The sequence below is a fragment of the Dermacentor variabilis genome, chromosome 11 (genome assembly GCF_050947875.1).
Source record: "Dermacentor variabilis isolate Ectoservices chromosome 11, ASM5094787v1, whole genome shotgun sequence".
Classification (NCBI taxonomy): Eukaryota; Metazoa; Arthropoda; class Arachnida; order Ixodida; family Ixodidae; genus Dermacentor; species Dermacentor variabilis.
Window position 1 is genome coordinate 51,774,527 of NC_134578.1, and position 17,501 is coordinate 51,792,027.

The 17,501-nt window shown below is 45.9% G+C and overlaps 1 protein-coding gene across 6 annotated transcripts in view; it reads left to right on the forward strand.

The window, feature by feature from the left end:
- The window catches only part of LOC142564331 (uncharacterized), a 258,021-nt gene that overhangs the window by 56,023 nt on the left and 184,497 nt on the right, over positions 1 to 17,501 (forward strand). For all 6 annotated transcript variants that reach the window (XR_012824555.1, XR_012824551.1, XR_012824549.1 and 3 more), the window contains one exon: positions 10,924 to 10,950. Coding sequence is in view for 3 of the 6 variants with exons in the window: in XM_075675300.1 (XP_075531415.1) it covers positions 10,924 to 10,950 (27 nt within the window). In the remaining 3 variants the exon portion in view is untranslated. The remainder of the gene's footprint in view (positions 1 to 10,923; positions 10,951 to 17,501) is intronic.

Genomic DNA, 17,501 nt, shown 5'->3' on the forward strand with positions numbered 1-17,501 from the left:
AAGCACCGTGGAAAGGACTGAGCCTTGCGGTACGCCTCTCGTTTGTTTGTGCTTAGAAGAAGAAAAGCCGCTTTCATAGCAATATAATTCTCTTTTACGTAAGAATGACTGAATCCACGCTACTATATACCCAGGAACACCACAGTATATTAACCGATTGATCAATACAGTGGGCTCCACAGTGTCGTATGCCTTAGCGATATCGAGCGTCACTAAGGCAGCGTATTGCTTATGACGTCGAGCTAGTTGTATTCGGCTTTCTAAGTCGACGTGGGCATGCCAGATGGAGCAGCCGCCCTGAAACTAATCTGACAGGGACTAAGAATGGAATTATCATTAATAAATTTCATGATACGAAGGTGAAGAAGCCTCCCCATGAATTTTACTACGTTTGATGTAAGTGCAATGGGCCTAATGTTATCCAAAACATACCTTCCTTCTTGTTTCTTACGCATCAATATTACTTCGGCGAGGTTCGATTGCAAAGGAATCCAAGCATATTTAATTGAATTATTCACCAGGCCTAAAAGAACGTAACGCGATTCCTGTAACAATATTTTTAACATTGCATTTGTGACACCGTCAGGACTAGGGGATAAATTCGGCAAGCATAGTGCAGTCTCATTTAGTTCAGGTAAGGAGATTGGAGTAAAGCCATCCGAAGGATCTAATGTAGAATGAATAGCCGGAAGCCGGGCCGTAAATCGATTTTCTAAGCCTTTGGCAATCTCTTCTAGGGAGGCTCTCAATTCTTGCGGGGTCAAAACAATTGAGTTTAATGTTAAGGGTACTGGTAGCACCGTCCTAGCACGAAGAAATGCCAATAAAGCACGCTTATTTTTTTAATTCGATAGATAATTGCAATGCCTAATGTCGTATTTGTCTTTGGCTCGATTAACACTACGCTTAAATACACCAGCGTGAAACTGATAATTTTTCCAATTTGTCGGGCACTGATTATGCAGAAGGATTTTCCAAGCGGCTTTTCTTTTTCTATAGCCCCGCGTACACTCATTATTCCACCAACAATAAGCGGTGCCTTTAGCCGAAGGGATGACAAATTCAGCTTGCTTCTGGGAATTCTCTAGAATTGAGCAAATGGTTGAAGCGATTTCCTTATCATTGGTATTGGCAAGTTTGGAAACGGCTTAACGCAAGGAAGTCTTAAATTTCGTATGGTTCACAAATGTGCATGCCTGGTATTCTAAATATGTTATTGGACAAATGATTTCAAATGACACAGGAAGATGATCACTGTTGGTTGCTGAGTCAACCGTCTCCCACGACAAAACCTTTATGCCAGCGCTACAAAATGTTATATCTAACACTGAACGAAGGGGACCTCTAGCAAACGTTGTCCTCTGTTCTGACATGAAAGGTGACTATCAATAGTCCACTCCCATAGTCGCTCACCACACGGATTCGTTTCTAGCCCCCACGACACGTGATGCGAATTAAAATCCCCTACAAACAAAATTTCTTTTCTACAGGCAGCCACAGCCCTATCAAGTTGACATGTACTTTGCACACCGTTGGGGAAATATGCATTTATAATTGAAAATGAATGGTACCCTGGGAGACACAAATCTATAGCCAAAATTTCGCTGTCGGAATCCATGATTTGAAAAGAAATTTTTGCCTTGTGACAAGTTTTACTGGAAACAAGTGTCAGTAATCCTCCATCTCGCGAGTGTCGATCTAATCGGAAAGACCGAATACCTTTTAAATGAAAATTTTTATCTGGTGAAAGCCAAGTTTCTTGAAGAAGTAATACATGTGGATTGAATTGAATAGATAGGCAAGATAAATCTGTTAAAGCTGAAAATATAGAGCGACAGTTCCACTGCAGTACTTTCAACTGTTCAATGTGTTGAAACCACAGCAGCGGCAACTGCCGCCTTTAGGATACTTTCTGTAATCATAGGAGATGGTTGACTCTTTTTTGATTTTGGTCTTATAGTTTTGGAAATTGGGGATCCCATAAGTTTGGAAGCTCGACTGACAAGTTCCATATCTGTGACAGTAACAGTGTCTGAATAAGAGGGCTCATCCTCGCCTGGTTTGACTAAAGGAGTAGTGAATGTTCTGCAAATGTAGAAGGCGTCTCTACCTCGTTGCCAGGCACTCGAGGTGTGGCGTTAGATACTGGGGACTGCATTGGTGTCTTAGTGGACTGTATTATTTGCAACATCTGACTGGAAATAATTTGTGCTAAGCAATCAGGGAGACTGCATGTCAATTTATCCATAGCTTTAGCAATTGCTTTTCCCACAGCAGCGTCAATTGCTTCGGAAAGATTAAGATCCACGCTTGGAGTGTTGCGCGCTGTAACACCAGAGCATCCGAAGGCCCTGTCTTTAATAACTGCAATTGGATCTCTTCGGGAGTAGCGACGGCGGTCGACTATCTCAAGAATTTGTATTTCTTGAGCGCGAGCTGAGCAGTTAGAATAGTCTGCTTGGTTTTCTCCCCCACAGAGGCAGCACTTTTGAGATTGAGTAGAGGATTCGCTTGAAGAATGACCATCCCCACAGGTGCGGCAACGCAAGCTAGACTTACATCCTCCTGAGCTGGGCCCGAATCTCCAACAATCCTGACACTGGATTGAACGTCACGCGAGTGGCTCTACACGGAACACAAAAGGCCACACCTTTATTTCATAAGGACATGATGTGCCCACAATTGTTGCAATTACAGATTCCGTCGGAACCCTTTCGTTATTTATCAGCCGATTGGAACGGTAGATAGCAATGACACCTGCTGCGGAGAGCTTGTCCAGGGTATCAGTTGGGCTTAATCGGTAGTCTACGCCCCGTACAAGACCTTTGGTGCATGCAAGGTGAGGCGGAATAAAAGCACTCACCGGGGTGGAAGCGAATGAAGTGTATTTCAAGAGTTCTTCAACACAGGTCTGCTCGGGTGAACGGCACACTATGCCTCCCCGTCCGAACGGTCGCACATCAGTGATGGTTTGGAAGTAGTTGAACGTGGTCTTAAATGCCTTCTGGACAGCTTGTGAATTCGTGATCCTGATGGAACCTCCATTGGTAGGCACAAGCGCAACAGGGATGGTGCTGACGCCACTACGAAAAAATAAATCTAGAGGGAATTCAGTAGGTGGCAGGGATGCTGACCAGGCGGATCGCACCTGGCCTGGCCAGGACAAATGTTCGGCATCAGCCCAAAACGGCTGAGGCAAGGAACGCCAATCAACCAGGAACTAAAATAAGATTAGTAAGACACCTGAAACCACCCAACACTCAGCCAAAATACCACTGCAGGTCAACGAAACGGTTCCTCTGTCGAGGCAAGCAGGATCCAACGCGCTTCGCCCGAAACGAATTCTACAGCGTCTTGTTCCTGTTCTCAGCTCGGCGTTTTGAATGTTCGAGCCGCATGCTTCTTTTTCATTTGCCGACGCTGGTCGATGCGGTGTCAAGGCAATCTCTCTGGTTACGGCGACACGCGCCGTCGGGACCGCAGCTGACGCCGGCGTTAAAGGGGCAAAGGCACCAGGAGTAGCGTCTGAATAGGAACGCCGCACAGGGCGCCCGACTGTAGGGTGACGATCCCCGCAACGCCGACAAAGACGGTCACATCCGTCGCTTTCGTGCTCATGGATACCACAAGGGCCACAGAACGCTGCGGTGCACTGTGCACGGTAGTGGTCGCTAGAGCCGCACCGACGACACACGCGTTACAAGCCACGGTACTCAAACGTCACACCATGACCAGAGACTCGCAGATAATTGGGGACCGGGTTTGTGGTGCTCATTTCCATCCGAACGAAGCGGGTGCCCGTGAGCATGCGACGTCGACCGCTCATAACACCAGCGTTGCCAGACGGAACCTTGCCGTATGGTGATAGTGCCTGGACGAAGACTTCGTTCGGAACGAAGGACGGCAGGTAGAGGCAGGTTACGTTGGCGACCTGTGGGCCGACGGGAACGACAGGACTACGCTTGCCACCGATGACAAGGGAGCCACGATCGACGATTGGAGCCATAGAAGCCATGCTCTTGACGGTGACTTCGAAGTTGAAGCAACCCATGCGCTGAACGCAATAGACCTCATAGAGGCCAACTGTTGAGGCCGTCGCGTCGACGACGGTCTCGGGACCATTCACCGAGACGCTGTAGGCGCCATGGTGCGAAAGGTGGACGTCACCGACGTGGTACACGCAGGGACGTCAGCAGAAATTTGTGTTCCGTTCTATTCTTCGCGTCGGCTCTGGACGTCGTTTTGGCAAAAAGAATTACGGTTACGTTACGGTTACAAAATATGCACTTGCCGGGAAGCATTTCGAACCATGCAACCCCAACCACTTCTCTACCACCAAAGTTGGTCATATCTTGTCTTTCATTCTTTTCAAAATTATTTCTCAGAATTTTGAGAACGGCAGCCCAAAAACAATTGTAATGAAAAAAAAAACACCTATAGCACATGTCCCTTATGTTAGCTCTTCTCAGAGTGAAATATTAAAAGGGGTCTTTGAACGATATCATTTTCTACTCTTAACGGCGAAGCTTAAGCGTCCTCCAAACTTTTGATACTGGCCTAGTAAAAATAAAAGAAAAAGAATGTTTGCTGTGGCTATTGATTAGGTATATTGCTGAGATTCGCAACATTTTCAGGGTTTTTATTGCGATTAGCATTCTTTGCCTACTTCACCTGTTTTGAATCTATCTATCTATCTGTCTGTCTGTCTGTCTGTCTGTCTGTCTGTCTGTCTGTCTGTCTGTCTGTCTGTCTGTCTGTCTGTCTGTCTGTCTGTCTGTCTGTCTGTCTGTCTGTCTGTCTGTCTGTCTGTCTGTCTGTCTGTCTGTCTGTCTGTCTGTCTGTCTGTCTGTCTGTCTGTCTGTCTGTCTGTCTGTCTGTCTGTCTGTCTGTCTGTCTGTCTGTCTGTCTGTCTGTCTGTCTGTCTGTCTGTCTGTCTGTCTGTCTGTCTGTCTGTCTGTCTGTCTGTCTGTCTGTCTGTCTGTCTGTCTGTCTGTCTGTCTGTCTGTCTGTCTGTCTGTCTGTCTGTCTGTCTGTCTGTCTGTCTGTCTGTCTGTCTGTCTGTCTGTCTGTCTGTCTGTCTGTCTGTCTGTCTGTCTGTCTGTCTGTCTGTCTGTCTGTCTGTCTGTCTGTCTGTCTGTCTGTCTGTCTGTCTGTCTGTCTGTCTGTCTGTCTGTCTGTCTGTCTGTCTGTCTGTCTGTCTGTCTGTCTGTCTGTCTGTCTGTCTGTCTGTCTGTCTGTCTGTCTGTCTGTCTGTCTGTCTGTCTGTCTGTCTGTCTGTCTGTCTGTCTGTCTGTCTGTCTGTCTGTCTGTCTGTCTGTCTGTCTGTCTGTCTGTCTGTCTGTCTGTCTGTCTGTCTGTCTGTCTGTCTGTCTGTCTGTCTGTCTGTCTGTCTGTCTGTCTGTCTGTCTGTCTGTCTGTCTGTCTGTCTGTCTGTCTGTCTGTCTGTCTGTCTGTCTGTCTGTCTGTCTGTCTGTCTGTCTGTCTGTCTGTCTGTCTGTCTGTCTGTCTGTCTGTCTGTCTGTCTGTCTGTCTGTCTGTCTGTCTGTCTGTCTGTCTGTCTGTCTGTCTGTCTGTCTGTCTGTCTGTCTGTCTGTCTGTCTGTCTGTCTGTCTGTCTGTCTGTCTGTCTGTCTGTCTGTCTGTCTGTCTGTCTGTCTGTCTGTCTGTCTGTCTGTCTGTCTGTCTGTCTGTCTGTCTGTCTGTCTGTCTGTCTGTCTGTCTGTCTGTCTGTCTGTCTGTCTGTCTGTCTGTCTGTCTGTCTGTCTGTCTGTCTGTCTGTCTGTCTGTCTGTCTGTCTGTCTGTCTGTCTGTCTGTCTGTCTGTCTGTCTGTCTGTCTGTCTGTCTGTCTGTCTGTCTGTCTGTCTGTCTGTCTGTCTGTCTGTCTGTCTGTCTGTCTGTCTGTCTGTCTGTCTGTCTGTCTGTCTGTCTGTCTGTCTGTCTGTCTGTCTGTCTGTCTGTCTGTCTGTCTGTCTGTCTGTCTGTCTGTCTGTCTGTCTGTCTGTCTGTCTGTCTGTCTGTCTGTCTGTCTGTCTGTCTGTCTGTCTGTCTGTCTGTCTGTCTGTCCAAACCTCTTAGGCTGACCGAGTGGCCTAAGTTGTCTACCAGCTTGGGCCACAAGGTCATGACGGTCCTCGTCACGTGGTCGTGATGCCGTCGTTGGTGTTCCTTCGTTGTCATTCCAGCTTTGTACCCGCCGTAGTTGCTTAGTGGCTTTCGTGCTGTGCTGCTAAGCACGAGGTCGCGGGGTCAAATCCAGGCCACGGCGGCCGCATTTCGATGGGGGCGAAATCCAAAAACCCCGTCCACTTAGATTTAGGTGCCCGTTAAAGAAGCTCAGGTAGTCAAAATTAATCAGGATTGCCCTACTACGGCGTTCCTCATAATTCGATCGTGCTTTTGACACGTAAAATCCCATAATGTATTTTTTTATTCCAGCTTTGTCATCTGACACTCGTTGGGCCTTCGTCACGTGAGTCTCGTGATACAACCATCATCACGTCATTTTCTTTCCACAGTTGTTTACTATTGTGGCCAAGTCGTCGACGTTCCATAGATCTCAATCCTTCTTTTTCATTATATTCCCGCTATTGTCATTCAGTCGTGATTGTGTGGCCGTTGTAATGCCATCGTCATAACTGCGTCGTCATCACGTAGTAAATATCATGCATCGGTTGTCAGACCACAGTCATGCCATGGTGGTCTTGCCAGTGTCGCCATTCCAGCTTAGTCATCCAGCTGTCGTCATGCCTGTGTCGACACGCCATGCCTGTGACGCCATCTTCGTAATACAAGCTCCATCATACAGTCGTCCCGCCATTGCCGTCATACACTGGTGGTCATGCTAGTGTCCTCATACCGTTGTAATGCCACCATCGTGATGGAGTCGCTGTCATACAGGCCGTCGTCTTGTATTCGTTGACGTACCGTCGTAGTGATGACATCGCAGTGGTTCCATCGTCGTCCTCCTAGCTTCAACATCCGACTCTCGTCACGCCTTCGCTGGCAGCTGTCGCCGTAATATCACTTTCGTCTTGCTGCCGTCATCCCACTAAAGTTTTACCATCGTCACCATTTCAGTAATTTCAGTGATGCTGTCGTCGTCAAACCGCCTTCGTCAATCAACGAATGGAATTCCTTCGTCATTATAGAGTGATTATTATGTCGTACAATCGTGATTACGCCGCCGTTGTCATGCCATTATCGTCACAGTGTCGTCAAACAATCGCTATCATGCATGCGTTGTCATATCCGCGACGTGACGCCTTCGGGGTGTTGCCATTGTCGTCGTTCCAGCTTCGTAGTCCAGTTGTCGTCGCACCATCGGCTTGATGCCGTCGTCTTCGTCTCATTGTTCTCATGTCGTTGTCCTCACGCTGTCATTGTCGCACCATAGACACCATTTAGGACTTGCTATCTCATTGTTTACTTGCCGACGTTGTCAATACCACTTTTATATTTTCTTTGATGCTGTTCCGTCTTCGTAATTCGATCATCCTGATTGCGTCGGCGCCATGCAGTCATCGCCATGCCGCCATACTCACGGGCGACCTTGGCAGGTGAATGCCACAGCAAAGTGGCACGATATAGGAGTATGTCGCATATAGTCGAAGCAACGGAAGTCTCAGAATGATCACTTCAAGCGTCAAATAAACGTTACTTCACGGTTACGATGTCTCTCTACGTTGCTGGAATGATAATCGCGTTACCATCGACAGCCACCGTGAGTTGATTTGTGCCGTAATTTTTTGAGAAAGAGGTTTTTGGAGATCGCAGGATCGCAGAAGTTGTTGGAGAATGCCTTCGCCTTGCAGTGGAGAAAGAAGTGGCCTAATGAAGAAAATTACATATAAAGCATAAGCAGATACAAAATTATTCGACACACGAAAATAAACAGCCCTGCAGAAAAGTCCCCGTTTTTTCTGATCGCACTTATGCTCGTCTCCTGTATAGCGTTCCCTGCGAGAATATAACGCGAGACGGTGTCATTGTCTTGTCCACATAGCTTACATAATGTGGCAAGGTTGCTGTGTCAGAAACCGGTCACGCTTTGCACAAAGCTACAATTCGTTGTCAGCTGGGGAATGGCGGAAAAATGGGGCAATAAGTTATCGCTGCATCGCATTTGCTGGCTGAAATGTAAACAGAGAAGCTGTTCTAAGAAGTTGCTTGGATAGCGTGCTGCAGTAATTCCTTAAGACTTGCTTTTCATAGGTACCAAAAAGGGTCGCTTGCTACGTAAATATGAATGCTGTAACTGTTGCTGCAATTATGACTGCTGTATTCTCTACGATGGTTTCCTGCAGATCAACCACGCAAGATTGCCGTAAGCGCCAATATGTCCCCTTCTTCTTATAAATATTCTGAGGCGAAACGTATCTCGGTACAGAACATTTGGTGTACTTGAAGGGAAAGATGCGACGTTGCTAATTAAATGGTCACTCATGGGACAAATGCGGAACACAAGAGTACGCAAAATTATGTTTGAAGTAATTAAGAAGAAGCTCTCTTTGGCCTGAGAACTACTGAAATACGAGTAAGAAAACATGGCACGCGCAATACCTCCTCCCTCGAGATACCGTATTTTGGCGATTCTAAGCACCCCCCGATTCTAAGCACTCCCCTCTATTTTCGCGAAAAAGTTAGGAAAAAAGTTTGCACGCGAATCTAAGCACCCCCCCCCCCCCCCCCTATATTTTAGGAAGAGCGCGTAGCCAAGGCCGCCAAACGCGCTTGCTCACTCTTGCTCACCTGCAGACAAGCGGTTGAAGCTTCTGTTGGACGCGTTTCGCTGCCATCTGACCGCGGAGGTAAAGACAAAGCTTCGGAACATCACTAGCGACGTGGTTGTGATTCCGGGTGGCATGGCGCCAGTGCTGCAACCCCTCGACGTTTAAGTCAACAAGCCCTTCAAAGCCAATCTCCGACAGGAGTACGAAGAGTGAGTGCGAAACCCTGACCAAAAGACGCCGACGGGAAAGCTGCAGAAAGCGTCCCGATCAGCCATCCCAAAGTGAATTTCGGATGCGTGGAAGAGGCTCTAAGTGGACGTTGTGGTCAAATCATTTAGGAAATGCTCGATCGCAAACGACTTCGACGAAATGCAAGACGACCTGGTGTGGGTTACCGAGAGCAGCGGTTCAAGTGGTGCGACAAACTCGAGTGGCAGTGATAGTGACTGAGCATCCTACACAAGTGGTGGTTTTTTGTCTGCAGCGATTTTGTTTTGAATGTTTGCAAATAAAATGTTGCTTCTCACACCCATCTCATCGTGATGTCGCAGCGAAAAGAGGGAGGGGGTCATTCTAGATTTCTCGAATCTAAGCACCTCCCCCCCCTCACTTTGAGCATCACGATCGTGAAAAAAAAGGGGGGGGGGCTTACAGTCGAGTAAATACGGTATTCGCCCAGGTAGAGACCGTTATATGAGGAATCTTTACGTGGAAGACTCAGCAAATATAAATGAACCACACTTGCGCTCGGGTTTTGACATCTAACGTGCAGCTGACTGTTCTTTCGCTTACCTGCAGATAACTGAAAGAATGCGTCAATTTGATGGATGCAAAATCAAATTCAGATCTATTGCGCCGTAGAAGAATGCGTTATGTCGCCAAAATGCACAAGCGACTGTACATAGGTCTCTCGAACAAGATTTATGGGTGGTCTAGTGTGTTTAGAAAACAAGGGGTCCTTGCCAAGTAGTTCATTGGTTTATTTCGATTTTGTCCACAATTATAAATTACACAGTCAGTATGAACGCTACAGTTGTCTGCAAATAAATCTATATTGCACGTACTAATTTCCTCCATTCATGTAACCGATGTTGGGAAAGTAGAAATATTTTCTTAATTGCTGCGTGAAGGAAAACAGATGACGTATACTACTATTTACAAAACCGATTGCTATCTGCCTAGGTGACAGTTGGAGCGGGGGCCACTTTAACTTCGTCTTCATTGAGACGGCTGTGCTATCAATATTATATAGGTAATGTTAGATGTGAAAAATATCTTGCTTTTAGAAAAAAATTAGGACTTTCAGAAGTGTGTCAACCGTTGCTCCAAAGAGGGAGAGAGAGAGATAAAAAAGAAGGCAGGGATGTTAACCAGTCAAGAGTCCGGTTGGCTACCCTAGGCTGGGGCAAGAGAGAAGGGCGATAGAAAGAAAAGATGCTTGAGAATTATTTCGTCTAAACGTGCATGATGTATAAGCGATGTTCTTTCCCAAATTGAGGATCGCCTTTCTCAGGGTGATTGCAAAACTATCAGTTTACGCATTATTCAGTGGCAATATGCAAACAATTCTCAAATGATTTCTCTATCTCACGCTCACCATATCTCGAAGAAAAAAGTTTAATTATAGTACGCTAACTATAGCTTTCAGGCAAATTGGTGAACAAGGCGCTATGCGACAGTTCTGGGGCACAGCACAGATATGACAGTAGCGGTAAACTGATACATACCATTTTGTTAATACTATTTTCATATATGGTACCTGTAGTGGTTGGTTCTGAAGAGTAATTACAGAAAGAAGAAGCGCCATATATATGTCAGAAATGTGCTCAGTGCCACAGCCTCCTATTGATGAGCTCACTGTTTCTGTGCATGAGCAAAGTAAATTCGGGGTTGTGTTAGGTAATTTGAATTCTCCCGGTCTTTGTGCGCGTAACTAAATTGAAATGAACTCAATGTTTCGGCTAGTGCTCTGTCACAAATTTCACTGCGTAAACTGCCCGAGCAGACGGGTTATTCTGACTCATTTAATTTTTATTTGGTAGTGGAGCAGGTAGTAAAATGTGTAGAAGGGTGTGGTGTGTGGTTTTCATCTGTCATCGAACGTATAAAGCTACATAATTTGTTAGATGTCTGTTGATGATGGCATGTCCGTGAAATTAATTTGAATGACTTTATTATTTTGCCTTCTTTGCAGGGCCATTCGCCTGTGGATACCCCAATGGTATTGTATATATTAGATATTTCCTAGCATGCTCTCGCGCAGTTCTATGAGAGATGCCAAATGTTAAAGAAAGTTTATCACGCTGAAACTGTAGTGCCTAAAAGGGGTATAGTACCATTACATCTCTTGTTGAACGAAAGTCTCGTTTACGAACCAAGTAAGGATTGTTAGCAAGAAAAGATGGTAAAAAGAACGTACAGCTAGAAACGCCTAATTTTTCTTTGTTCTCTAGAAGTACTCTTTAATAAATGCAGCCTATTATGAAACACACATTTGGCTGGTACAAGCCTTCTCCAATAGACGAGGCAACGCCGAGTCTCAGCCCGTGACACCAGCACCAAATGCCACCCTAGCGAGCAGATTCAAACGTCGATAGGCGCAGCCTTTCCCGTCGGAGCAACCGCGCCCCCGTGAGCGTTGGCAGGCGTGCTGTCGGTGATTGCGCTTACACGTATGCGAGCGTCCCCTCGTCATTCCCGCACACTTGGCGCACAGTATTTTGTTTTTGTGTCGCTCCCCAGTGCAAGACCAGCCTCCCAAAAAAACACGAAACATTTAGACCAGCACGTGAAACTGCTTACTTCAGGGAAATTAGCCGATGAGAAGAAAGCGCGACGTTGCATACAGGGTCACGTTGCTCATTTTTCGTGCTCGCGTGCTTTCCTCGATACGTGTCTTGCGATAAGTCGAGTTACCCCCTTAAGCACGCGGCGATAAACTTTGGTAAGCTTCGTACATACGGTCGCGTTCACTAAGGGGTGGCCTCCGTGCACACAGCCGTCCAAAAACATTGTCTTGTTTAAGTGTGCAATGCTGAAACGTAGTTTACGGAATACAGTGTTTTGGTAACAACGAAAAGGGTGAATATCGTGCGCGTTTACCCCGGAAATTTCACCCGTAGTCTTTGAGCCTGTGAGGCAGCCGTGGGACAAAACGACAAAAGGGGCGCTATAAAATAAGACTATTCCAAACTTTTCTATTGCAATTCGGGAAGCCCTCCACGCAAAAACTTTTTTGGACCACTCCCCCTTCGCCTGTCCTTCAGGCGACGTCACGAAAACTGTTATAGCTCCCAATCTGATATGACGGGTACGCACTGATTATACACGATTCGACAAAGCAAAAGAAAAACAATTATTTCTGATTCGACGCCTTTTCGCTATTAACCGTCTGGTATTTTTCAAGAGGTTTCAGGCTGCACCCACATCACCTGTCTGTCACTCGACGTCACAAAATCACGAAAACTCACTGTGTCAAAGTGACTTGTACGCGTTAAAAATGCATTAATATGCCGAACAAAGCTGAATTTTTTTCTGAATAGCCGCAGGCTGCTCCCTTCCGGAAGGAATAGAAGATGGCTGCCGCTGATCGCTCAAGCAACTGGCACCTGCCGTAGGGCATGGGTTTAGTTGCGTGTAACAAAGCTTCTTGCGTGCCCGCATAAGGTTATCGAGCCCTTTAGGCACGCATACGACATCGCTCTGCCAACTCGTGTTTGCTGAGGATCTGTTTTAGCGGCATTTTTAACTGCCCGTTGCACGCCGCCGCGATTCTAAGCCATCCTAAGCTGAGTAAGGGAAATAGGACCAATTGCAGACGCCGGCACTACCCACTTCATCCGGTCATCTATCTTCAGTGCGCTGGCTCGGCCCCATCGAAACCCTCTGCACTTGAGTGCGCTCCTCACCTCTTGTTAGCCACTTAGATGAAAAAAAAAGCGCTCAATTTAGGTAAGGTTATTCGTTTCGAAAGCAAACAAAGGTAACCTATAAACGAGGAGAGCGTTTGACTGGGCTGTTCAGGCAACGATGCGGGTCCCCACGCTATGCTTGCGTCGACGGTTATGTAAGTTTGGCGTCTGGAGATTGAAATAAATAAAAATATATTGGAATAGTTTTAAGTTACAGGGTCCCATTAGTAGTTTGCAGAATTGGCAATTACAGACTGTTTATCATAAGGCACTTGATTTTTTCCAAACCCTTGCAAGTCATTGCACTAACAATTGCTGGTAACCGCCACCAAGAACGAAGAAGCTCCTTTATCATTCTTGCATGTATGTCGTTCAACTACTAAGGCATGCTAATTGCTTTTGAAAATTAAATGCTATACTGGGAATACAAGGCACTTAACGTTTATTTTTTTTAACACGTAACGACGTTTTAATCCCACAATAGGAAATTTTGTTATGCAGTTTCCTTCGTAAAGAGATACGGCCGGGTGTGAAAGGTGACTGCTGTGTACAAAACCATTGAAATCGGTTACATAGAACGTTGCACCAATGTTCCCATGTTTCTGAAGCAGGCTAGCACAAAAAGTAGTCGTTTGCATACAGATGCGTCTGCCAAACACTATCAATGACACATAGCAGCCCACGAAAGTTGTTAACGTGCTTAACATAATAAATAAATAAACAAGAACAGTACTCCCTATTGTTTAGCACATTTCTAACCCCGGTGGCTTCTTGTGCATTGAATTGGCGTACATACTTCAACCTCGATCTTACAGGGTATCTTCTCGTGGACGTGCGAAACGTACTTAACAATTCTAATTACGTCGTATGTCTACATTTTAGTTGACGCCCTAAAATGACAGGCACAGTAGATGATAGCCTTTCTTGGTGTTCCCGACACGACAGACGTATGCTGCGTCAGACAGTTTCTGGAGAATGGCGCTGTAGTTCACGCAATGCCGTTTCCCAAGCAGTCAGCGCGAGCACCACGAGCATAATAACAATAATAATAATAATAATAATAATAATAATAATAATAATAATAATAATAATAATAATAATAATAATAATAATAATAATAATAATAATAATAATAATAATAATAATAATAATAATAATAATGTTGATGATTTATTGGCATCCCCTTTGATACGTAGGGGTGACAAATCGTCACCTAGCCTGCTTGATTTATCCAGGTATCTTATACAAGGCTTTCATTGTAACTTTTTTGTACACCATTTTAACTTTTTTCTATTCCTGAAAACTTTACCTACCTGTACCGTTACCTATGCCTCTTATGGATCCGGTCGTATCAGTCTCTTGCCTGCTTTTTGCCTCCAATGCTCTAAACGTCTTTTGCTTATCTCGACAACTATCTATCCGGCATGGTTCAGTATTCTGCAAACCATTACCACACGTACCAACGTGTTCATATAAGGCGAGCAACTGTGGGTGCGACGCGAACGCGTTTGTGATAGCAGCAGCAAGACGTCGACGGTGGTGATGACATGACCACTGTATGTTTTTTTACTCCGATGAAGAAACGTGACTGTCTGTTCCATTACGACCTGGGCCTGTGCCGAAGGCGGTACATTGTCGCAGAACGCCCACGCCGCGCGAGCGCCTAAGAAGAACTCAGGAACCGACGTCTTACACAACGTCTCAAAGTGTTACAAGCCACCAGGGAAGGATGGGAAAAACTTGCACGCTCTCGTAAGCAGCATGTTGATATACGAGGGCGAATCAGAAAATCCTTGTGGCTATTTTTCATTATCTAAAATAAGGTGCATACAGGCAATTAGAAATATAACGTATTATTCTACGTACTTTACACTATTTTTCCACCTGTTGCCCACACCGGTTCAGACATTTGTCCCATCGCAGCAGTAAATTTGAATGCCCCTGGGTCGTCAGTCAGCGACGCACGCGGCCTCCCCGAGCGCTCACTGTCGTGCAAGTCTTCACGGCCTTTTGCGAACTCACAACACCACCGCCTCAGACTTCTCAAAGTGAGCCACCCTTCCCCCCCATACGTGGGCTGCATTTCTTTGTGGGTTTCGATGGGAGTTCGTGCCTTGCTGCATTGAAAACGAATCACACTTCGTTATCCGTGTGCCGTGGACGTGTGAAGCACAACCGTCATCTTCAACAACTGAAAGCACCGTCATGCCGCAGAGCTACTGGCACATAAGGCCGGGCCGGTCCGAGAAAGGTCCACCGCTGGGAATGGATACCTTGACTTTGCATTTGCAGCCCTAATTTAGCTAAAAAGATAGGGACAAGGACTTTCTGATTGGCCCTCGTAATTTGACTTAACGTACATGAACGAAGTGGCTGGGGAGTTCTATAGAGCTTTATACAGTACCAGTGGCACCCACGACGATAATGAAAAAGCGAACAGTCTAGAGGAATTTGAAATCCCCCAAGTAACGCCGGAATAAGTAAAGAAAGCCTTGGGAGCTATGCAAAGGGCGAAGGCAGCTGGGGAGGATCAGGTAACAGCAGATTTGTTGAAGGATGGTGGAAAGATTGTTCTAGAAAAACTGGCCACCCTGTATACGCAATGCCTCATGACTTCGCGCGTACCGGAATCTCGGAAGAACGCTAACATAATCATAATCCATAAGAAAGGGGATGCCAAATATTTGAAAAATTATAGACCGATCAGCTTACTGTCCGTTTCCTACAAAGTATTTACTAAGGTAATCGCAAATAGAATCAGGAACACCTTAGGCTTCTGTCAACCAAAGGACCAGGCAGGATTCCGTAAAGGCTACTCATTAATAGACCATATTCACCATATCAATCAGGTGATAGAGAACTGTGTGGAATATAACCAACCCTTATATATAGCTTTCATTCATTACGAGAAAGTGTTTGATTCAGTCGAAGCCTCAGCAGTCATGGAGGCATTACGGAATCAGAGTGTAGACCAGGCGTATGTAAAAATACTGAAAGATATCTATAGTGGCTCCACAGCCACCGTAGTCCTCCATAAAGAAAGCAACAAAATCCCAATAAAGAAAGGCATCACGCAGGGAGATATGATCTCTCCAATGCTATTCACAGAGTGTTTACAGGAGGTATTCGAGACTTGGATTGGGAAGAATTGGGGATAAGAGTTGATGGAGAATACCTTAGTAACTTGCGATTCGCTGATGATATTGGCTTGCTTACTAACTCAGGGGACAAATTGCAATGCATGCTCTTTGACCTGGAGAGGCAAAGCAGAAGGGTGGGTCTAAAAATTAATCTGCAGAAAACTAAAGCAATGTTTAACAGTCTCGGAAGAGAACAACAGCAGTTTACGATAGGTAGCGAGGCACTGAAAGTGTTAAGGGAATACATCTACGTAGGACAGGTAGTGACCGCGGATCCGAATGATGAGACTGAAATAATCAGAGCAATAAAAATGGGCTAGGGCGCATTTGGCAGGCATTCTCATATCATGAACAGCAGTTTGCCATTATCCCTCAGCATAAAAGTGTATAACAGCTGTGTCTTACCAGTACTCACGTACGGGGCAGAAACCTGGAGGGTTACGTAAAGCGTTCTACTTAAATTGAGGACGACACAACGAGCTATTGAAAGAAGAATGATGGGTGTAACGTTAAGCGATAAGAAAAGAGCAGAGTGGGTGAAAGAACCAAGGCGAGTAAATGACATCATAATTGAAATCAAGAAAAAGAAATGGGGGGGGGCATGGACAGGACGTGTAATGAGGAGGGAAGATAACCGATGGAGAATAAATGTTACGGACTGGATTCGAAGGGAAGAGAAGCGTAGCAGGGCGCGGCAGAAAGTTAGGTGGGCGGATGAGATTAAGAAGTTTGCAGGGATATCATGGCCACAATTAGTAGACGGGAGACTGGTTCGCAAGATCACGTGCTCCCGTTGAGGCTATGCGATGTCATGGGCACCCCAGTCGTCTTAAATGGAAAATTGGCGTTGGCGGGCGCCAATTTCGATGCTCGCGATCGTGGCCTATTGGCTAGAGCATTGGGCCAATGCTCTAGCCAATGGAAGGGCCAAGAGAAAGCGAGGTTTGATGGGACACTTGAATTAGTGCGTTACTGTAAAGGTCCGAAAAGACGCGAGGCAGGAACGTGCCCACCGCGAGGAGCGATGAATGAGCCAAGGAGCGCTTCACCTCTGAAAGTGTCTGAACGTACACAGTGTCTGAAAGTGTTAATACTTTCAGACGCTGTGTACACAATTGTGTACAGCAAAATCAACAGCAAAAGCACTGATTAAAGTAATGATATCTAAAATGTGTTGCATACATCTTGAAACACTTATGATTGGAATTCAGGGAAAACACGGGTAAGGGCGGAAGATGGACAGTCAAGACGATGAGCAAAACGAGAACAAGGTGAAAGCAGGAGCCAACGTTTCGCCAAGTAGACTTGTCTTGTTCAAGGCGACATGTGGTTTCCTGGCTACAGTATATATGGGGGGGGGGGGTTCTTCTAAAGGGGAGAGATCGTAAGGCGGGTGGGCGAGGCAACGACCAAGGGTGTGTTAGCGGCGAAGGTGTCGAATTGAGAATAAAGGAGTGCTCTGCACAAGGACAGGGACACGGCCGCCTGTCAATCACGTGTTAACGGCCGTATGGCAGCCGGCGTGTTGACGGTGTGCACAGCAGCCCTCTACCTGTTTTCGCTGGTGGTCGTGGCCTATCGTGTTTCTGAAAGAGATAACAGAAGGAGCGGCAGAAACCGGTGTTCGTGAAAAAAAGGATGAAAATACTGAAATGGAATAAGTAAATAAATAAAAGCAAAAAAAAACAAAAATATATGGAAAGAAGAAGAGAGAACGAGAA